General features: G+C 38.5%; 1 protein-coding gene across 2 annotated transcripts in view; it reads right to left on the reverse strand.

Moving 5' to 3' along the window:
• Positions 1-290: 290 nt before the first annotated feature.
• Positions 291-24119, reverse strand: part of IFT74 (intraflagellar transport 74) — a 60310-nt gene continuing 36481 nt past the window's right edge. Inside the window, exons 14-20 of one of the 2 annotated variants that reach the window (XM_054032356.1) lie at positions 19898-19951; positions 16138-16235; positions 13544-13670; positions 9543-9706; positions 8382-8507; positions 4275-4335; positions 291-1213 (exon numbers count right to left, since the gene is read on the reverse strand). In XM_054032356.1, coding sequence (XP_053888331.1) covers positions 1098-1213; positions 4275-4335; positions 8382-8507; positions 9543-9706; positions 13544-13670; positions 16138-16235; positions 19898-19951 — 746 coding nt within the window. In that variant the 3' untranslated portion in view covers positions 291-1097. The other variant, XM_054032358.1, reaches the window with a different exon arrangement.

The following is a 24119-nucleotide window of genomic DNA, read 5'->3' on the forward strand; positions in this document are numbered from 1 at the left end:
CACTGTAGGTAGGAAAGGAAGAAAATGACTAAGGGGAAGTAACAGCAGCAATTTAGCTGTTATTTTAAGGGATCCTGGAATGCCTTTGGTCCCAACCATACAGAATAAATAATTTAACAGTAAAAACAGGATTCAGAAAGTACTGACAGATCTAGCCACGTAGAATTCTCTATTTCACACATTCTTCTGATCACATTGGAGCTGCTTGTTGCTGTGACATGACACGGGGGCATAAACCTGAGACAGAGAATCCTACAAGACGATATCTTCAAAAAAAGAAGAATTATGAATTACTTTTTTTAATTTCTTTATTGGTGAAAAACATAAAACTACACAAAGTCAGCATGGAGAAAAAAAAAAACTTTCCTTAGCTAAGTTTTTATTAGAATCTCCACTGTACATTTCTCCTTATATAATAACCTTACCAAATATCACATTTAATAATGAGATGCTCCAGTAATTATTATATTGTCCTTTACAGAAATGAAAATACAATGAAAGAGCCTTAAAATGCATTAGTCCTACACTTTATATAAACGTTCACAGAGGGAAACAAAGAGCTTCTGATCAGAAGGGAGACGGGGCTGTATCCTCTGCTGGTATGAGAGAGCTACGCTGATTCACACCAGCTGAGGACCTGGTTTGCTATCTTAATAAGGTTTAAGACAATTGTTTACCAACAACAAAGGGCCAGATGTTGAGTCCTGCCTGAGGCAAAGTTCCCATTCTCTTCTATGTGTGGTTTGCTTGAGTAAGGATTACAGTACTGATCCCCAATGGTTTTGCTTGAGTAAGGATTGCAGGGTTGGGCCCCAAATAGTTAACTATGTAGAGCAAACTATATTTTCATATCCAGAGTGTGTATCCAGTGGGCTCACTTTAAATGTCTTCTCTGGCTTTAAAGCTTTCAGAGATAGTCGCTATATTTAAAATGAAGAAAACTGCTGAAACCGCGAATCTCTCAGGAACTTGAAGGCATTTTTTGAATGCACCTACTGTGCTGCTGTTGAGTTTTCAGCTCAGCAGTTCAGAGTCCTACAGTGCTTGTGGACATCTCCTATTGTTGGTCCACTGGAGCAGGAAGGAAGCGCCTGGGTTCAGTTCCTGGTGTTCTGTAAAGCCTCTATGAGAGTTTTGTTATACTCTGCAATCTGCTTACTCACATTCTTCATTACTGGCTGGTAGTCACTCTCCTGACTTTTTGTTGCTATGACTGATTAAAAGAGTTAAGGACAGTAACTGGCAAGAAAAATACTAACCTAATTAGAGATCATAAGGGAATTATACTACAAGAAGTCTCCTTCTAGAAAAATTGTCAAGGCTTGCAGATAATGGAAAAGCACTAATTGTATCTAAAGAACTACACCACTTTAACAGGTTAGCCATTGTATTACACTAAGGGCTTGTCTATGAAGTGTGTTGGCCCACGCCAGAGGAGTATAAATTCTAGTGCCCACTAGTGTATTGAGCATTAAGGGTACATTACACAGTGAGCAGCAGCCTCTAGGCTCTAGTGTTCCAAACAGTACTTCATTAATGCGCACTAGGGAACTTTCAGTGTATGCCAGCGTGGTCCAAACAACCCACTTAGGGTGCATCTACACGGTGAGCGGCAGCAAGTCTCAGAGGCCAGGCCAACAGACTTGGGCTCATGCTATGGTGCTAAAAACAGCTGTGTAGATATTGCAGCTCAGGTTGAAGCTCAGGCTCTGAAGCCCATCTCCCTCCATCCTGAACATCTACACGGCTTTTTGAGCACTGTTTAGACAAATCCGAAATGTGCTGGAAAAGTTACTGATGTATCTTTTGTTCTCTATATGTATTGCTTCTGCAGGTCCACGTTGGGAGACCGTACTCACTGCTACATGGTGAATGAATCCGTTTCAAAGGAGTTACCTGTTGTGGGAGGGTGTGCATGTCCCCGCGTTCCAGCAGTCTAGAACCAAGGATATAAAAGCCCCTATCCTGACAACTGTTCCTTCTCTTTCTGCCAGGCCAAGCAGACGTGAAACTCAACCCCTCTTTGTTTTGGGATCTGTGCTTGGACACTTGGTATATTGTCTGACTTAGAAGTAGTTTCTAGCGAAAGGTTATAGTTAGAGATTTGGGTGTGGTTTTTTTAATTTTGTGTTTGGACTTTTCCTGATAGTTAGCTTCTTTCTTCCATGGCAGATGGTTAAAGATGTCAGGGTCTAAGATTTCTTGTCTTGACAAAATATCCCTGTGGAGGAAAGGATCCCAAACCCTATCATGTAATGCCAGGAGGCTCTTCTGGATCTTAACCAAAGAAGTCCCAGGATCTGATCAGGGAATGAGCAGTCATGTGGTGCTGGGAGGCTCTTGTGGGTCTAAGCCCACCAGCAGAAGTTCTCTCACCTGTCAGTACAGGAGGTCATAAGATCCTTTGCCCAGGAGCAGAGCAGACACTCCTCTATGAGTTTGGGGGTTTCTTGGTTATACCTGATTCTACTCCTAAGAATAACAGGAAGCACAGGGGCAAACAAAAATAGGACCCATTGCCACGTGGTAGGGTACTGAATCTCACAGTAGGCATCTGCAGAGGTAATAGATCTTGTATATGAAAGAGAATCAGATTTTATTTTAAACTAATCCTTCATCGATTGTATTCAAGCACAGAAAGCAAGCACATGGTTCACTGAGGTATCATATTTTACTGCATGTCAGGTTTTAAAAAAATAATTGAGTTTAATGGTAATCACAATTTTTCTCCGCACAATAATTTGAAACTGATAGCAAGGACTTTTAAAAAAATAAAACACGACAATCAGTTTGTGGAATTCATTGCCCCCAAGTATAATTGTGATCAAGGAGGAGGATTTAAATAAAAGGACTAGACACTTAGCTGACTAAAGAGAACTATTACAATAGATAGGATAATTTTTTTTTTAAATGGAATATAAACGTTCATGAAATGGGGCATAAGTCAACTACAAAGGACTGGTCTACTCTACAAAGTTAGGTTGACTTAAATTAACTATGTTGTTCAGGACTGTGAAAAATTTCATGCCTATCTGCAATGTAATTAAGCCAGCCTAAGTGTAGACACCATTAGGTCGACAGAAGAATTCTTTGTGGAGCTACTACCACCTCTTAGAGAGGTGAATTTACTACAACAATGGAAAACCCCCTTCCATCGCTGTAGTATTAAGTGTCTACAGTACAGTGCTACAGCAGCGCAGCCTCAGCTGTAGCATTTCTAGTGTAGACATGTCCTAACTGACATGGGTTAGGGAGGAATTTCTCCTGTGGGCAGGTTATTACATAATTGTCCATTACAGGTTTTCTTGTACTTTCTTCTGAAACATCTAGTATTGTCCACCGTCTGAGACAGGACAATGGACTAGACCACTGGTCTGATCGGGTATTGAAATTTCTATGTACCTACAATATTTTGAGCTGTAATGGTATAACAGTGATCTCACTGTGTCTCTAATTCTTCAGTGCTACTGTTTTTAGGTCATTTTGTAAGAAGGGAGTTTACTTTAGTAACTTTTTAGTCCTTGGATAATACAATTAATATACGATTATGCACTATTCATATCTCTGCAATAACTAGGGACAGTAATGCAAGCTAAGGACAAAATGTCCGCTCTCATTTAGAATGGCTATGCTTTTGTTAGTTTAAAAACCCATTTAAAACTATTTTATGGCAGTCCTTTGCAATGAATGTTCTTTGAAAGTGTCATTACCACTAGCTTTTGGAAAGTTTTAGCTCAATATGTGTGGGTCTAATTCTGCTGTCACATAAGCAACTTGCATTTCATGAGAAAAAACACCTGAAAGCAGTATTTGGCCCTTTGTGGGTTTTGTTTGCTGTATTTTACATACTGTAAAATGTCATGCATAGTTATGGAGCTATGTACATTTAAAAAAATCATTGCCTTTGCTGGAAAGCTAAGTATAAGAATCGGCTAGCGTAAGAATAATCACTGAAGAAAACCAATGGGTGATAAACGCAAGAGCACAGGAGAAAGCATATGCAGTGTACAGCTGGTCTTTTAGTGATCAAAGAAAAATACTGGAAGCTTGGAATACTATAAGGAGTCATTTAATGCTGGAGGTTGCCTAATGAGTTTCAGGTTTCATTGTATATAAAGGTCTATCCATCAAACAAACATTTGCAAGACCCATTATCCCCCTTCTTCACCCTGCTGTAAAACTGTCCTGATTGACTTTGCTTTTGGGAGGAAAAGGCTTTCTCAGTCAATTACTATACTGTATTAATTGTCAGCATTTTTTTTAAAAAAGGATACATTCTTTCATCACAAAGTTATTTTGCTCGTGGTGCTGCCACTTCCTTTCCAAATTTGTAAGCTGAAAACACAAAAAGAAAATGTTAAGAACCGCCACAAATGAAAACAGACGCACAACCATTTATAAGAAAAAAGCCCCCCAACTTGTCTTATTGATACCTCACATTCTATCAGAACTGTAAGACCATGGTTACAACACAAGAAAACGAGAAGATAAACAATTGGGAAGGATTTTTAAAATATCCCATAATATGTATGTATGTAAATGTAGCCCTCACATAGCTACTGCTCTGCTGTTTGCACAAAAATGAAAATACTGAATATAACCAGTATGGAACATGAAAAACTGGATGATTATTTGAGATTTCTGTCATCTCTGAACAATCATAACAGCATCACAGAAAAGATGAACATGGGAGGAAGATATAAATTCTTATCTTTTCATATCACTGAAAGATGATCTGTTTGCAAAATCACTACTGATACAATATATCCTGACACTGTCTTGGACCCAACAGCAGTACAGAAAAAACTTCCTTATTTCCATAGCTGAATTTCCTGTCTGATGCCAGAAACTGTGATAAGAGCAGAGCTGTAGTGAGAAGATTGTAAGACTGTGGGTTATATGTTGGCACTTCTTCAATTCTTTCAGCATCAACAGGAAGCTAATGTGGATATTATATTATATTTCTCACAATACATTTTATAATATTAAATTCTTTTTCTGATGCTACTATTCAAGGTTTTTTATTTCGAGGTATGTAGACCTCTTTAAAGGTATTTTTAAAAATAAAGGTTGAAAATCATCATTCTAAAACCAAATGTTAAAGGAAAGCCACCAATATTGATACGTTTGAGGATGAAAATCAGTTCTTAAGTTGAATGGTTGAGAATAGATGCTGTGTTACAGCTTTCCCTACCCTGTACCAAAATTATCTTTATAATGAAAAATCTGTCCATATACCCCCATCCTTTTTTTATCCCTAGTTCAAAGCAAACATGAATTCTGCTGTTTGTGTAAGTTATAAAACAAGATATTTGTGATCAATTACATACTACATCCACTACGGGTGCTGCCAAATGCAATAAACATAGTAAAGGCAACTGAATTTGAAATATTGTATATAATATAATTATAATAGAGATTGAAGAAAATGATCAGCACTTTTTTATATAGCTTCTTGTATGATGCACTCTACACAGTAAAATACTTTTAAGGCCACTGTTTTCAATCTTATCAAGGGTAAACTCTCAAATCCTATAAAGCCTGTCTACATTTCCGTATGATTGATATATAAAAAGGATGTACGCTGTACATCAATAGCTATGCAGACTGGCAAAATGGCTAATCAGTCATCTTGGGATCTTACTTTCCTTCAAGCGAAGTTCTTTTTAGAATATGATAATTACGTTGAAGGAGAAATTCTTATTTATGGAAGAGAACATAAGCATTCTTATATACAGTGCTGAAACAGAAGAGTTGCAACTAATCAAAGTGAAGGGATGCTGTACAGTTACTGATGGCTGCACATTTTTATCCCAGTTAAACAGCTGTCTGAACCCTGACTGGCTGTCAGTGGGCAAATTACATAATCAATATGGACAAGATCTGATAGCTTTGCTCAACAGCACCCAGGAGTAGTCCTATTAAAGTGGCTCAGTTTGAATACTGCTCAGTGCTCTGACTAGTTGGCAGACACTACTCAGAGTTTGTAGATTTGCATAATCACTGGTTCTTTCTACTTTATATATTCAACCATCTCTGTTCTGATTAGTTCATGTATTCAGAATTTAAATTGTTTCCCAACAATAAAGATGACACGTCAGCTTCTTACTCCCTGAAGCTGAAGTAGAAAAAAATCCAAAATGTACATGAAAGTGGAAAAAAAACAAAAAACCAACAACCCCAAAACACAATAAGAATGTGGTTGGAAGAGAAATCAGTTCCCATCCTCTCTCTGTCTTTCTCTCTTTTTCTTAAAGCCAATCTGTTTTCCTCCTTCCTCCCATCTCTACAGGCAGTAAAGCGCTTGTTGCCAAAATGATAGTAATCTATTTGTATATAATAAGTATATTGGAAGACTCCAAGCTGGTGGAGAGTTTAAAAGCCTCTTCCCTCCTGATTCACTTTTGAAACACAGTGTAAATAAAAATGTATATGAAAGTTAATGTGGGGGAAAGAAGCCTTGCTGGCCTGTAGGAAGGGGAATGAAAAGCAAAAAGAGAAAGAAAAATGTTAGGGGAGGAGGGGAAGGAAGGGCTTATAAACTGCATTTAAAAGCAAAAAATTACCTTTTGCCAGTTTGGTTTCTGTAGTTTCTCCACTTTCATTTAAAAAACAATGTTTCATAAAAAAATTCTGAATGGTTATGCTGATGATTGTTTTAAAGGTCCTTCTGAACATAGTAATCACCTTATTCTATTCTCAACATTTGAGCTCATTCAGCCTAGGATACAGCTATTAAATGGGAACGACCCTCTAGTGATAATGTTATGCCTGTGTTTATTAGGCTTTAAATCAACTAGATAGCTACAGATACAATATTGCACTGAAATACAGGTCAGAAGAATCACAGGACTTTAAATAAATTAACATTGTATGTCTCTATTCTTCAGATTCCTCTGAAAAAGCAGGTCAAGCCAAATAATACAAGAACACACTCCAAAAAGAAAAAGATGGGAAAATTTTAATGCACTACCTTTTTGTGTTTATAATCCTGGGTTCAAATTTGGTTTTAATTACAATATTTTTAATCCTAAAATCTTTACTCGGGCAAGACTATAATCTGAGTAAGAACCATAGGATTTGACCCAATATTTGTGCCAAATAAAGATTTCTCTTTGGAATGCAGGTGGAGAGGAATCTAGATCATTCTGCCATATCTGTGTTGGCTCTACAATGCTAACAGAAGAAAAAAGTAATAACAAACTGTGAGTCTGACTACAGGTGTGGAGAACATCTTTTGAGTAAAAACGGTGCTTTTTTTTTTTTACATAATTATGTTTCTGATTATCAGCACATTTTAAATGTTGCCAACATACAACACATAGAAAACATGTTCTCTGCCCCAAGAGCTTACATTCTAATTAGGCAGCCCACACAGTACAAATACATAAATGCAAAAGATGACCGGATGACGGTCTAGACTGTCCAAAGTACAGTTGTTTTATAGTATGAAGTACATGCTTCTTTCTCTGGTGGTTTATCAATGAAAGACTACACAGGAGTAGTTAGTTGTAAGAGGGATTTTACTAAAGAAAGGCATAAACTGGTGGAGTTTCAATTCAGGTCCAAACACAAGCTACGTACTCATTACAAAATCAAAAATTCATCCTTCCTGGAGTCTATTTTTATTAACTAAAAGATACTACATAAAACTGAGCCTTTGCCCTCTCCCTAGGCTTGAATGCTCCTAGGATACTTGCTCTCAGAAACAGCATGTCCCATGATGTCTGATGGGGTTCATCCTTGGTACTGCTAAATAATTACTGTGTTTATCCTAGGATCCTAAAAACATTTCTTAAGTGTGATTTAGTGTTTTTGCCTTTGGAGTGCAATAAATTGTTCCAAAAGGTTGGTTATTTTCTATAAGTTAAATAGGGGACGAGGGGACGATGCCCCTTATAAGAACTTTTATCGCCTCTCTCCAAATTGCTCAGTATTTTATAGGCTGGAGAAAACATATTGCCGTGGCCTCTTTGCACCTGCCAGTCAGCCCTGAGAAAAGCCAAGTCTGATCCCGAGCTCCTGCAGCAGCACCAGCACGGCTGGAGAGGAAAAAATGAGGACTTTGAACAAAACTAAAATGAGTATTTAGCAAAGGACTTGCAAATTTTTGACATAAGACTGGTCTCAACAAGCTTGAAATCGTTGGCTTTCAATACATTGATCAGGGAAGGGGGGGTATGGAATGTAGTTTGTACATTCAGTTGAACAAACTAGAGGATTTGGGCATGGAATTCCGAAACACAGCTTTGAAAACTTACTCCAGAGTCTATGCATTCCTCTAAAAAACCCTAACTGATTCATTCAAATATAGTGTCATGTATTTGAGAAACACAAGACCTGGAATGAACAACTGAAGAAACACCTATTTTGAACTATACCTGGGAATGTGTCTCATTTTCCTCAAGTTGTGTCTTTAGTGTTTCATACTCTGCGTTCAGTTGTTCCATTATTTTCTTGAAGGCATCTCTATGTTTTATCAACCTTTCTTTCTCCTCATGGAGTTTCTAGAGGAAGAAAAGCAAAATGGATCAAACTGGCCTTTAGGTACTGCGCTTCCATTAAACTTGCCAATTCCTTTGAATCTAAGAATTTCTAATATACTTGTCACCATAGTGATCTCCTACTCTCCCACAGGAATTCATTCAAATTTACTATGGACTGGTGGTCCCAACTGTTCGATTGTTTTCAATTTAACTTTCCAGGAGCTACTTTCTTTTTAAACAAGAAGGTATACAGAAAGAATTCAGAACTTGTTCTACAAATATCACAAAAACTACACCAATACTTAGCGTGAGAAGTTGCATTTAGTACCTGTGAACAAAATGTAGCTGTTAAAATGCACACTTGGTGATGTGAAATGAGGCACAAATGTCCACAGTCTCTTTCATGTCATGACAGCATGCAGTTATACTGGACAGAGCACTGAAGCTCAGGAGACCTGGGCTCTATTCTTGATTCTGCCAATGGCCTGTTAAGTGAGTTTGGACTAGTCACTTCAACTCTCTGTGCCACAATTTCCCCATCTGTAAATTGGGGATAACGATACTAACCTCTTTGGTAAAGCAATTTGAGATCTATTGATGAAAAGAGCTACGTAAAAGCTAGTTGTTGTTATTGTTATTACTATGTCAAATATAATGGAGGTGAATTTGGTGTCATTTGCTTCAAGCCTTCAAACAAATTACTTCCCAACATTGTTTTGAAAACAAAGATATAAACCAGACTCTGTCTGAACATAGCATGACAAATATCAGTCTCAAATATTAATGGCTGAGCTCACAGGCAATGTTGTTGTTATTTGTATTGTATTGAGCCTCAGGCATGACGTAGGGTCCCATTGTGCTAGGTGCTGTACAAACACGGAACAGAAAGGTGTTCTCTGCCCAAAGAACTTACAATGTAAGTATTATATGGAGATATACCTATCTCATAGAACTGGAAGGGGCCTTGAAAGGTCATCAAGTCCAGTCCCCTGCCTTCACAGCAGGACCAAGTACTGTTCCTATCTAGGTAGTGCTAACAGATACTGCTGTTATTACCTTTTTCTTCTCTTCTCCTGATGCTTTCAGAGCTGGCAAATTATTGTACATCTCCAAGTCCTTTGTCATCTGTTCAATTTTTTCTTTGAGAGAAGCCTGTTCATCGACCATCTTACCCTCCAACAATTCCATTTTCTGCAGGTCCATTCGCAGTCTTTGACTATCTGGAACACAGGGAACAAATGTTATAAGCAACAGTAACTTTTCTTCATGATAGTATTAGCCAATGCACAAAGATTTAACTCCCAATTTTCCACTACACAATGCACCAGCCAAATCCTGCTTGCCTTATTCACATTGACAACAATGGGACTATTCATGAGAATAACGTAAGCAGGATTGGCCCAAAGTACAGTGCCATTTGTCAAAAGATATTATACAATTATTACAGATACTGAAGACTAGAGAGTCTAAGTCTAAGGAAAAGCAGTGGTGATCTGAGATACTACAGGGCGGTAATACCATTCTGCTATTGTTAATATTTACTTCCTTGTCCATTTCAGGTTTTACTGTACCAGCACATTAGTACAAAATGTTGGTTGCAAACTATACAGGTGCCTATCTGCTTATTTTTAAACTGTTTCCATTCAATTTTTTAAATCATATAAATATTTCTGTTTTCATTTTTAAAAGAGTCTTGTTTTTATACTACTAAATTTAGGGTCAAATTTGCCCTGGACACTGGCTTTATAAATGAGGAACCATTCCAAAGCCTTAGATTAATGAGAATTGGTATATGTCCCAACTGAAAAGATCATAATTCACTGGAATACTGTGTTCAATTCTGATCACCACACCTCAAAAACGATAAAACAGAATTAGAGGGGATTCAAATATGGATGATCAGAAGGATCAAAGCCATGGAAAAAGTCTTAAATGAAGAGAGATGTAAGAGACTGTTTACTTTAGAGAGGAGATGAATAAGAGAGGACATGACAATGGTATACAAAATAATGAATGGTGTAGAGAAGGTAGATTGGGAACTTGCCTAATCACGTACTTAGCACTAAATGATATAAATGATGATAAAAAACCTTTAAAATGTGAACTGCTTACAATAATTAGATGAAAATATCTGTAGAAGTAGTTTTGCATTTTCTCAAAATTGAAATGCATATGTCAGATTTTTGCTTTTAATTAAAAATAAAACAGATACAGGACCAACTAAAATTCATTTTTGGTGGATAAAAGTAATCAAAAAATCCTAAAAATGTTAGAAAAAGATTCCAGTAATGCAATATCAGTATGCTGATAATGCTGGAGTAGACAGCTAAGGAATATTCCTATCCAAGCACACTTTCTAGAGAAAAAGGAAGAAGCTGTTTGGAGAAGGTAAAATTTATGCTCATATATATATAAAATATATATAAAAGAAACTAAAAACTTCTCTAGGGGAAAAGACAGGAAGAGGATGCAGCCCAGTTCCTTCTGATATGCCATTAAGTTGCAGAGTTTAGCAGGCAGTGTGTACACAGTAGCAAAGTCTGAGACCAAACTGCTTTGACCCAGGAAAATGTTTCTGGGAAACTATGCCATCAGCACATTTGTTTACTCTCTGTAGTTTCCTTTTTTGTTTTTAAAAAAAGGACTCTGCTGATGGCCTTTTATATCTTTGAGGTGGCAAGAAAATCTGGAAATCCACGTTTTAATCCCAATGGAAGAATTTTGCAGATTAGTGTACTATAATTCAAGGTTTGGGAAGCACTCCAACTGGGAGGGAATTGTACAATCATTTTACTTTAAAAGAGCCCCTATTTTGTTTATTATGGAACCTTTATTGTCGTTTCCAGTTCCAGGAATTTTCTTTATAAATGGTTTAAATTATCTGATTAAATTGTAGACTCTAAACTTTTTCAAGAAAGAAACTTTGTTTTCATACAATGTCCCTACAACATCTAGCACTGTTAGGGGATTACTGTAATGTAAAATAAAAATAATAAATATGCTTAGTTAAAATGCTCATAAGAAAAATAGATTTCATATCTTGCCCTATAGTGCAAGGGTTAATTTTTCAAAATAGACACCTATGTTGTGACTACAAAATCTGTATTTGCAAATAAATTTGTTACAAAATATCCAGAGGCACATGGAAAACAGGCAATTAACATCATATTTTGTGCACAGCAATTACTTCTTTGCAGATACATATTTTGCAGTCACAACACAGAAGACTATTTTGAAAACTGGTAGCAAGTACAGGCTGTGGTAGTCACCAAACAAAATGATTTATGATTATTGCAGCTTCCTTTCAGTAAGCAAACAAGGAAAACTTTGCTCAATCAGTAATGATACTGGCAAAGGTTTAGATTATGACAATAACATCATAAACAGCACAAATAAAGAATTAAATAGAGATCTCTATCACTAAACCACAAGAAAAAAAAATCTCTGCTTTTAGAAAATATAGGCCTGATTCCCAAACTTTTACTCACATATCTAATGTGAATGCAGTCTTAACTTTATGCATATGAGTAGTCCCACTGATGTCAACAGGAATATTTTTGTGTTTTAAGTTAAGAATGTCCATGCCTGAGAATTTGATCTTGATGATTTACAAGGCAAGGTTGGGCCATCCACATTATAGCTGCCAGGAATCCTCTTTGGGATATGTCTACACAGCAGCTAGAGCAGGGATCGGCAGCCTTTGGCCTGCAGCCCGCCAGGGTAAGCCCCCTGGCGGGCTGGACTGGTTTGTTTACCTGCAGCTTCAGCCGATTCTCTGCTCCAGGCCAATGGGGGTGGAGGGAGCGGCAGCCAGCACATCCCTCGGCCTGCGCCACGTCCCGCCGTCCCCATTGGCTTGGGACGGTGAACCGCAGCCAATGGGAGCCACGATCGGCCGAACCTGCGGATGTGGCAGGTAAACAAACCGGCCTGGCCTGCCAGGGTGCTTACCCTGGCGGGCCGTGGGCCAGAGGTTGCCCATCCCTGAGCTAGAGCCTGAGCCCCGCGAGTCCATGGGGCTGCTTCATTGCTGTGTAGACTTTTGTGCTTGGGCGGCAGCCTGGGCTCTAGGACCTTGCAGGGTATGAGGGTCCCAGAGCTCAGGTTCCAGCCCAAGCCTGAAGTCTACACAGCAATGAAACATCCCCATGAGCCCGAGTCGGCTAGCACAGGCCAGCCGCAGGTTTTTCTTTGCTGCATAGACATACCCTTAGAAAAGCACTAACAAAACGTAAGTATAAGCAACATTATGGGGTCCATTTTCAAACTGATACATGGTTATTTCACTGCACGGCTCTCTACTACTTTCTATTAAATGTTATTTTAAAATTTATGAAGAGCCTAGAGTTTGAGTCAGTTGCTAATAAATCAAAATAAATAAATAAAGCAAACGCCTACTCATGAAATGGGAAGTGCAATACACGATATTAAAATGCACTCTTAATATGTCCTAAACCAAGTAAGCAAGAAAATCAGTTATTGCTAATAGTCAGAGAAATAGTCTTCTTATGATGAATTATAAATCATTGGTGTTAGCCCGAGGGCCATGAGGGGTTCGGGGTGTGGGCTCTGGCCTGGTGCCGCTTCCCTGGAGCAGCTCCAGGGTGGCAGCGGCGCGCACCAGGGCAGGCTCCCTGCCTGCCCTAGCCCCGCGCTGCTCTGACACCACGTCCCTGCAGCCTCTGGGGGATGGGGGGCAGAGGGCTCCATGCGCTGCAATCCTCTGCGGATACCTCCTCTGAAGCTTCCATTGGCCGTGGTTCCCTGCTCCCAGCCAATGGGAGCTGCAGGGGGAGGTATCCGCAGGTGAGGGCAGCCCTCTATCCCTCCTCCTCCAGGGGCCGCAGGGACTTGGTGCTGACCGCTTCCAGCAGCGGCGCAGGGCCCGTGGCGCCACAGGGGTGGCAATCCCATGGGCCAGACCCAAAGCCCTGATGGGCCGTAGTTTGCCCACCCCTGATCACCAACCCTGTACTCTGTCATGTATTCTATGACTCTCATGTTATTTTATTTTTAAAAAGGAAGGAATTTGCAAATTCATATATTATATGCCTCACCTGTACTCAAATTTTTAGCAGTGCTCTGTGATTTTTGCATTTCATTTGATTTGAAAGTGAGGTCTTCCTGCATGATCTTCAGCTCTTGATTGGTAACAGAGGAGATTTGTTTCATACGATTGACATTCTGTTCATTTACAGAAATAAGAACAGTAAATTAGAACATTTGATATCTTTGCAGCTATGAGTGTTCACCGGAAAGCAAGAAAAAAGCTCTGCTAATAAATCACTTATGACTTAACTCTTTTACAACACTCTTGGACAAAATATTTTTAAATAGTTTGAGACCATTTAAATATAATGATTTTCTATTTCAGGTCTGCCAGCCTGAACTGTGTCCCTTTTATAACTGATGTAGTGATATACCCATTGAGGATGAAGTAGGGATGTTTAAATGACATTGCCTTAGATATTTCACTTGTGGTAGAGTCATTGTACTATAAAGTAAAGCCCTACTTCATTTGTGATATTGCAGAAATTGTGGATCACGCAATACTAGGCTTCCCCCACAATTTTGATTTTAATTAGCTTACTTTAATTAGCAGTCCACAGTTTTACATCCATTCTGAATATGCAATTAGTACCGCACTCACATTCAATGCCTGTAAAATGTAAAAGGCTAAAATGACTTAACTCGATTTCTACAGCAGTTGTGTTAGGACTTTTAGCATTCTGAATTTTATATTGTACCGGTCACTTTTTTTTAAGGGAATGTAATATAGTTGCAGCAAAATGTCTGGTTATCAAAAAAATTAGCAGGCATAACATAATATTGTTCCAGCAAATTTTTCTTAAACAAATACCTTTACTCTGCTTTTCCAAATTACGGCTATTAATAAAGGTCAATTATTACTTTTCTGCTATTTTCCAGCCACAATTATTTGACGATCATCCCATGATTCAAGTAGGGTCTTAACTATGGGGGGGGGGGAGGGGGGAATGGTCAGGGCCTAAACTTTGGTTAAGCAGTCTGTATAGTATGGCCTGAACGCAGAAAAGGTGGGGGGGGGGCATAGAAAAAGAAGGGAAAAGAGAAATCATAAAAGCAGAACTAACTGTAGAAACTATAAAAGCAGAACTAACCATTTGTAATAACTTATGATTAATAGCTGCCAGGTGACAGAGCAAGAAACCGCAAAAGGCAAAAGTAAGGTAAAACAGAAAAGGCTTGCTTTGCTTTATTCCTTATATGGATGTAAACTTTTAAGGAAGCGTATGTAATTTTTGTGGTTTTATCCTATATAAGCTCTCGCATTTTATCTGTCGGGAGGGTTCGGCTGCCTTCGCTGACTCCCCCATGCATGCATGTTTGATTGATCAATAAAGGAGCCTCAGGCTGTCTGATCCAAAATCAACCGTGTGGTCAATTTTCCACAACAACTACAAGGAAAATTTAATTCCCCTGTGCCATGGGTCTTGCAGCACATCAACTCTTAAGCAACCTTCCTAGTAAAATAATTTGAAGTCATGGGGCATCATGTTGAAGAACAGTATCAAGGAGCTGGTAAAACACTATTTATTCAAAATAATACTTGGCTAAAAGATGCCTATGACAATCCTCCAGAAATAGTTCAAAGGAATCAAAATCAAAGAAATGGAAGAGTTGTTTTGCGGAGAACTGGAAAAAAATATAGTATGATATTGATAGTGGGAAAATTCTAGCTGGACACCAGGAGCATATATAATTTAGAAACTATACAGAAGGGAACTCCAGAAACACTTTTAATAGGTTAGGTAGAAGAAATTTCCTAAAAATAACATAAATTGGAATATGGAAAATAATCTAAGGGAGATGACTGAATCCTCCCTTTCATTTATGATGTTCAGACTTGGTCTGGATCAGGGGTGGGCAAACTACGGCCCGAGGGCTGCATCCGGCCCTGCAGATGTTTTAATCCGGCTCCCAAGCTCCCGCCGGGGAGTGGGGTCTGGGGCTTGCCCCGCTCCGACGCTACAGCCAGGGAGTGGGGTCAGGGGCTTGCCCTGCTCCGCACGGCTCCCGGAAGCAGCGGCATGTCCCCCCTCCGGCTCCTACAGGTAGGGGCAGCCAGGGGGTTCTGCACGCTGCCCCCGCAGTTCCCATTGGCCAGGAACTGTGGGGGAGGGCGACTGTGGACAGGGCAGCGTGCAGAGCCATCTGGCCACGCCTCCGCAAAAGGAAATTTTTTTTTTCTCTTACTGAATTGGCCTCTCAGAGTTGGTAAGACAACTCCCACCTGTTCATGCTCTCTGTATGTGTATATATATATATATATATATCCTCAATATATGTTCCACTCTATATGCATCCGAAGAAGTGGGCTGTAGTCCACGAAAGCTTATGCTCTAATAAATTTGTTAGTCTCTAAGGTGCCACAAGTACTTCTGTTCTTTTTGCGGATACAGACTAACACAGCTGTTACTCTGAAACAGGTAATGAAATACATTTTACTTTTTTACAATAACATGGTATCAGTTTATTGTTTGGAAGATAATTATACTAATTGGGCTGAATAGTATTTAATCACCATTGTTCTATTTAATCTCCTCAATGTCTTTTATGAGGCTCCCATTTATGACTGCCTAATTTATCAGAGACAGAGAAAGGCACTTACCCTACTAGAGTGCTCTAACAGTGCAACAATGTTGGCCTCTATCTGTGCCTTCCGTTCCAGTTCCTGGGTCTTCAACTCTTCAAAAGTCTCAAGAAAGTCTACGGATCAAAAAACAAGATAAGGGAGGCTGCTGTTTACATTAACATTTTGGGTTCTCCATTATGACTGTACTTACTCTGAATTCAACAGCAAATATAAAAATACCTCACTGTAGTTTTACAAAATTGTATCTTATAACACCTAAGATTTAAATATACTTCAATTTAAATAAAATACTCTATCAAGTAATTTCATGCTTAATAAATGCTGGGGTCTGAGAAGCTTTGCAGTTTTATTTTTTTAATCTGTATTTTACTATTTACCATTTTGTTAAAATTTTAAAGATGGGAACAAGTGAGAAATAATCAAATTTTTAAAATAAAATCAATTACAGCTTGCTTATTTAAGACATTTCTTTGCTCATAGACTCATAGACATTAAGGTCAGAAGGGACCATTATGATCATCTGGTCTGACCCCCTGCATGCTGCAGGCCGCAAGACCCTTCCCTGGACTCTACCGTTGAAGTCCCCAATCCTGTGTTTTAGTGACTTCAATCGGCTGAGACCCTCCTGCTAGTGATCCCTGCCCCATGCTGCGGAGGAAGGCGAAAAACCTCCAGAGGCTCAGCCAATCTACCCTGGAGGAAAATTCCTTCCCGACCCCAAATATGGCGATCAGTAATACCCCGAGCATATAGGCAAGAGTCTCTAGCCTGACCCTTGTTGGCCATTATGCTGTTCATGTACCATTGCTTGGTTTTCCTTGGCTACTATGTTTTATCATTAAACCATTCCCTCCATAAACTTATCCAACTTAATCTTAAAACCAGACAGGTCCGTCGCCCCCACCGTTTCCCTCGGAAGGCCGTTCCAATATTTCACCCCTCTGATGGTCAGAAACCTTCGTCTAATTTCAAGCCTAAACTTCCCCCCGGCCAGTTTGTATCCATTCGTTCTCGTGTCCACATTAGTACTAAACTGGAATAATTCCTCTCCCTCCCTATTTGCTGAGTTAAGTGGAAGAGATTTCCCCCCCAGTTTTCCAGTTCCATTTTTTTAGAATGATGCCATATCAATGCATGTTTTTGGCATTTTTGGTACTTATACAATTGTTCACTCAAGATGTATGCTTCTGGCTAACAGTCTATAAAATTAAAGAGGAACAACATAAGGATGACAACAGACGGGTGGAGACTGAGACAACACAAATAACTTTAGAGAGTCTCCATTTTACTATTTACCATCCATCTAAAACTATTTCTGCAAAGCAAACTCATTAGCTTTATAGTCAACATATTACAAGTCTAGCACTTAGACAATGCAGTGAAAGCTCACTAGAAAATCCTTAAGGAGATGCAAAGAGAAAAGGCTTTTAATACTCTAAGTCTCCTCAATTGCCATTTAACTCCCCTACAGATATTTCAGAACACAGGAGCAAAATTCTTCCTTGCCCACTGCTTAGACCACGTTGTGCCCCTCCTCAAGCCCCGTCTGTGCCTCTCTTATGCCTTTCCCATCAAATTTAATTTAATACAGAGACTGAGTCGGTCAGGTAGACAAAGGAAGCTTGAGGCAGAAGAGAGGAACAAAGAGGCATGCTTTTGTAGTAGAAGGAATCTTTTTCCACTGTGATCCAGCCAGGATTTGGAGCTAAAGGATAGTGACTGCAGGGGTCAGCTAGACAGCCTTCATGTTTTGAAGGAGAAGCCATAAATTGCAGGAGGGGAACCCTTGACACCCTAGAGGACTCTGAAAAAATCCCAAAGAATGCTCAAGAGAGGTGAGGAAACTGAGGCAGGGAATGATGTATAGCTGTTTGATTGATTTTTGTGCTGTCTAAAGTAAAGAGTAATTATTTTGGATCCCTTTGCAAAGCCTGTGTCCGTTTGCTTGAACTATCACTGATCCCTGAAGAGGTAAAACGTAGCCCAGAGTATCTGCAAGTTTGGAGCTCCGGGAAAGTGATAGCTGATAGTTTCATGGCCTAGGCAGCTGGACCGGGGGGCCTCAACCGTCAGAAGGGGGTGTTAGAAAGGGAATCTGAAACCTGCAAGTGTGCGTAGAAACCCAGAGACAGTGCCTGGACTCTGCTCAGACTCAGGAAAGCTTATAAGCATGTGTGTCCAGGCATGTTACATATCAGAGAAAAGAAGGCTGAAGTATTACTTGCTAGATTTGGAGCCACAAATTTGTTTGCAAAGAAGATGTGTAAATGTCATTCAGGATATCAGACAGGAATCTCTTCTGCCCCACAAAATCCTCATAAATATTTTCTCTCCACAATTTTGGAAAGAGAGTTGAAACTTACAAAATATTGAGTTGGTTCAAAGCAGAGTGAATGGAAAAATTGGACTTATGAAATAAACTTACCTTTAGAAATAAACATTTTAAATGGGTTCCTAGAGGTCATTACAACACAAAGATGTATACAGTAAAGCTTTTCCGTACTAATTCTATAAAGGAACAAAATCCAAGGCATCAATGGATGTCCATATATGTATGATATAAATATTTTAAAATATTTTGACTCAAGTTGTGGATTTAGAGAATTATTACCCAAAACCTAACAGTGATGCACAAGATGACCGCTTTTTCAACCTAACAGACAGTGCTTTCTCCTAAAAGTTAAAAAAATCTATTCTACTCTTCCTGTGTGCCACGGACCCTCACTCTTCTCATTCTAAACGCTCCCTAAACAATTTTTTTCTTTTGGCAAAGTCTATATCAGGGGTTGGCAACCTTTCAGGAGTGGTGTGCCGAGTCTTCATTTATTCACTCTAATTTAAGGTTTCGCGTGCCAGTCATACATTTTAACGTTTTTAGAAGGTCTCTTTCTATAAGTCTATAATATATAACGAATCTATTGTTGTATGTAAAGTAAATAAGGTTTATAAAATGTTTAAGAAGCTTCATTTTAAATTAAATTAAAATGCAGAGCTCCCCGGACCGCTGGCCAGGACCCAGGCACTGTGAGTGCCACTGAAAATCAGCTTGCGTGCCGCCTTCGGCACTCGTGCCATAGGTTGCCTACCCCTGGGTCTATATATACTGATCTCACCAACAGTGCCTTCTTTCATGCAAACTGCTTTTCTACATAGCACATGTCTAAATCTGCTGGTAAGCTCTTGGAAGTTCCTGGTTTGGCTTTGTAAAGAGCCGTATATATTTATAATGCTCTATAAACATTCTAACAATAGGAAACCTTTTAAAATATATTTTTGCTCTAAATGTTTTGCACCCTCACTCCGCCTCTGCTGAGGCTTCTATGTCATGAGACCTCATTGGAAAGTCAGAAAGCTTTAGTAGTACTCATCTTAGAAAAATAAGTAAAAATGTACTAAAGTTGTAGTTTCTGATTCTCAGAGCAACTTCAAAGTTTTGCTCTTATTCAGAACACCAGTGGGCACTCAATGACATTTTTATTTAACTTTCATTTTAGCATATTTTTAAAAATTCTTTTTTATTCTAGCTTTTACCTCGTAAAAACATGTTCCTGAAATCTTAAACGCGAGATGATGAGCCAGGAAAAGTGCTCCAATCATCTGTAAATGTGAAGTATCAGTTAACTTGTGCTGAGGCATCTCTGAATCAGGTAACAGGGTCTTAAGACAAGTGGTCAGCAGGTCAACAGTTTTGGGGTTCAAATAAATTGTGCTTTGACAATCCAAAAAGCCTTGTGCTTTGGCAGTCCAGGAGTCTAATCTGTATTAAACAACTTACTGTCCATGCTTTCCTCTCTCTTCTTCAGCTCCTTGTATTTCAGATTTTTCTCCCCTACAAGAGACGTAACATTGATTTAACTCCAAAACATCAACTGCTCCGAACTCTACATTGTGTTTTTTATATGTCTTTTTTTTATTAACTCAGTCCTGTAGCAGGCTTAGGTAGGCAAAACTTCAGTGATCTAAAACGAGAATTCGGCATACTTAAGCACAAAAGGATTGGACTGTATGTTATTTACATGTCTCACTATAATCATTGTCAATCAACAGCAAATTATACACATTTCAAAAAAAGGGAATCAGCATAACAATATGTCATCAGTGTAATCTTCAGGGTTTTTTTTAAATATACATAGTGGGATAGTGGTCACGTGCCTCAGAATTTGACAGTGCCCCAAATATTTTTTTTAAATTGTATTAGTTGACAGATTTTTTTTTAAATTAAGGGCAAGTACATTTTAGAATATTAGTCTGTTTCACTTTCTAGAGTTGGAAAATCACATTTGTGCAATTGGGCCATGTCGACTGGCAAACTAAGTCATTCTGCAATTCTTTTTAAGATTTGGGAAGTGATGCCAGTTTCTCTGGCTTTCAGCAGTCAAGATTACTTTGTGATGTGCTTTCTGGATATTAATAAGGTAGCAATCTTAAATTAAATAAGATAAAACAAAAAAGCCCACATCATCTATATTGTCACGCATTACGATGGTCTTAAATAACGAACTCATGGTTCTGCTTCATCCCTAATTTGGATTTCAACTGCGTTGGTCACAGGGAAGAAAATGAATATCCAGTAGAAAGCATAATATATACATTTAGCTTTCTACAGTGTAGCAATTTACTGGTGGTGGTTGTACATTAATTTGTGTACATTAATTAAATTTTATTTTTTTTTAATATTTTTAACACGCTCTAGACTATATAAATGTTTATTCAGAGGGTCAAATTCATTGTGTACACCTCTTATTTAAACCATTTGGATCAGATTGTAACTTTCACTGTTAACCTGTGCCGGGGTGCAAGAAAGCACTCTTTGCATTCACTACTCATATAGCAAGTAGCCACACGGGGGGGAAAAGCAGCTTTTACGGGGCTGACTTCTCTTGCTCAAGTAGGCTGAGTAAACAAGCAATTAGTGGGGAGCTTTGGCTCCACACTCAATGTGCCAGCCACAATAGCTGTGCTGGCAATAATTCAAATAAATAATAATAATAACAGCAGCGTTTAGGGCTGGTGCAGATTACTCACCCTGCTGGAGGAAGGGGAAATTGGAGATCAGATTGTGATTCTGAATCACAGTCTAGTTACTAGTCTGCTCTTAAAGTAGTTCAGCTATGCGCTTCCCTTCATTCAGGGCTTGTGGCAAGCCATAATTTAGTCCAACGTGAACAGGGTTTAGGTACCACAATTCACTTCAGCATGGGAACAAAATGAAAAAAAAAGTGTTTAAAATAATGCTAAGGTAAGACCGTTAGAATGTTTTTAACAGTGACAGTATCAGTACATATACCATGATGGCCTTATCTCAAGCCACCTTTGTACCTAAATACTGGGTTACAAGAAGTCTTCAATTAAGGAGTCTCAGAACGGGGGCAGACTCTTACTATGTATGCTGCAAAATTTCAAGAAGATGGGGCAAGTTCATCATGTTGTGGCAGCCTTAACTTAATAAGTGCCTGGTTTGAAATTCAGTCTTATCACTAATTTCAACATATGTCGGAGCATTTAAAAAGCACAGAAGGAAAGGAAAAGCTGGATATAGATTTAACTGAGCAAGCACATTTCCCCCCAAGTCTTTTACATCTACATCCTCTCTGCTTTCCTTTTTATCTAGTGCATATAAACAATACGCATAACCAGTGGCCTCTGAGGGACAGTGATTTTGCTTGAGTTTCCTTGCAGCTGTGGCCTTGTTTCTTGCTGACTCTCCCTTTCATGATACGGGGTAAATTAGCAACATGAAGTCCATTCCACTTGCAAGAAGACTGTGCATCACTCTACATGGTTAGCATGTTAAGGCTCACTGTAAACAATCTAAAAGAGTTTAAAGAATTATAGCACTAGTTTTAAAATATCCATAGTGTATAAATAAGTTTAGCTCAAAAGTTTGAATTATTTTACCAATAACATACTTTAAACTTCAGTTGCAGACTACATTCCAGAAGTCTGATTTATTAGGAGCTTGTGACTGGTCACTTAAATGTCATTGCCAACTTACAAGTCACATATTGTAAGTGGACTTTTTTTTTTTTTTTTAAACCTATATTATTTTAGATGATTAAAAGTAAAAATTTTAAAAATCCTAATTACTTGCTTTTCTGCTTGGACAATAAAAATCAATGAAGTCAGTTTTACTTTTGTTTATAACAGTCACTTTTACTTTCATGTTTTTAGCCGTGAAATATTTGGATTTCAAATGCTGCAAAGGAATTTTTAGATGTATAAAATCAACTGTTTTCACTTGACATTTTCATTTTATGAAATGTTGCTATTGAAGTGAGGCATTATAAAAAGCTTATTTATATAAAATTTAAATTTGGGGTCAAATATAAGTTAACATAGTCCCAGTTGCACTGATAGTTTGTGTACTGAGCGCCAATAACAGAAGTACATTGAAAAAATTACATCCTAACCATTAATAATATTATTGGCTCTAATTTCTTCCTATTGTGTTTGAATCAGTTTGCCAAGTGCTCTAATTCACTACTGAGCAATTCTCCCATAAACTTGACCACCTCTGGACAGCACTGCTTTACTTTTCAAATCCGTTGTAGGTCCCACTAAAAACCTCTAATCAGAGGCTTTTGCAAGAAGCACCTTGGCTCTCGACATTCACACAAGAAATGGGCAGAAGAAATCAGCAGCAGTCAAGAGCACAATGAGAGAGAATGACTATTTCAGCTACTGTTTCGGAAATTTCTTTTTGTGCTATCCAGCTGCTGTTCCTGTTAACAATAATTAGAAAGTTGGCACTGATTCACCAAAGAATTTAAGCACATGCGTAAATTCATGCGTATTCAGCAAAGCACATATGCATGTGCTTAACTTCAAGTGCTATAAGCCTCTAGACTACCTTGTAAAAGTGTGGGTGACAAAAGTTTCAAATGAGTACAACTTACGGACAAGGACCAGGTTAAGCACAGTTTGTGAGGACAAGTTATGTAATCATTACTTTCCCAGTCAAAAATACAGTAGTCATGCAGTGATGTTTTAAACAGATAAAAAGCTGATGAGGGAAAAATATGGTAAATAAATTTCATGGGGCAGATTCTCAGCTGGTGTAAACTGTTGTCTGTCCATGGAGCTATGACAATTTAGACCAGGTGGGCTCTGTCCCCACAGTGCACGAACAAGGTCAGTGCCCAATACATTCCTATGCAATATAGATTATAGGAAACATTATTGGCTATCAGATAAATATATAAGGTAGTCTCATTCAGCATGTAATACTTATCTTCTACTGACCATTCCAGGTATCAGGGTGTCAGCAGTTCTACTAAATGTACTTCATACACTTCTTTTAAACAAAGGCCTTTAGAAGACAAATGATGGCAGCAGAGCAAGTGCAATGGAGGACCAGCAACTAAAGGACTGGTTGCTATGCAGTTGTTGCTAAACTATAAACTAAGAAGCAATTCACTCCTTACCTTCTATACTCATCCAAGGATACAAAGATAACAGTGTTGGAAACCAAATGAAAAGAAAAATAAAAGCAAAATAGCAAAGCTCTTACTGCTATCTGGAAAAGGGAAATTAATAATAAATAAATGTTTTCAATAACAAGCTATTTCTCTGGGAAACAATGAAAATGCTACATTTCAGTAATAGGAAATGAAATGTCATACAAGAGATCGAAAAGAGAAACAACAAGTATTATGCAATTGTTTAAGCTAAGCTTAATCACAGTATAATTATTGTCGTTTCGAAGAAAGTAGAGGTCAGATTGTGTGCTGAGCCTCCTCTCAAGAGGAAAAAATACTCAGGAGAGTTAAAAATATTATATTTATTTACACACACATTTTAATTTAAAGGTCTCATAGGAAACAAAACAACTTCTGTTACAGAGACTCCTGCAGCAGCATCGTAATAATGCAGCTCCCAGTCAAAGTAAGAGCCACCAGAATTAGAACAAGGCTTTCCCTGGGCGGAGTTTCCAGGGTGAACAGAATTTTGTCAGGGCTGGTATGGGCATCTGCCTAAACTAAGCTTCCCCAGCTGGA

This window comes from Malaclemys terrapin, chromosome 6, assembly GCF_027887155.1.
Source record: "Malaclemys terrapin pileata isolate rMalTer1 chromosome 6, rMalTer1.hap1, whole genome shotgun sequence".
In the NCBI taxonomy this organism is placed as follows: domain Eukaryota; kingdom Metazoa; phylum Chordata; order Testudines; family Emydidae; genus Malaclemys; species Malaclemys terrapin.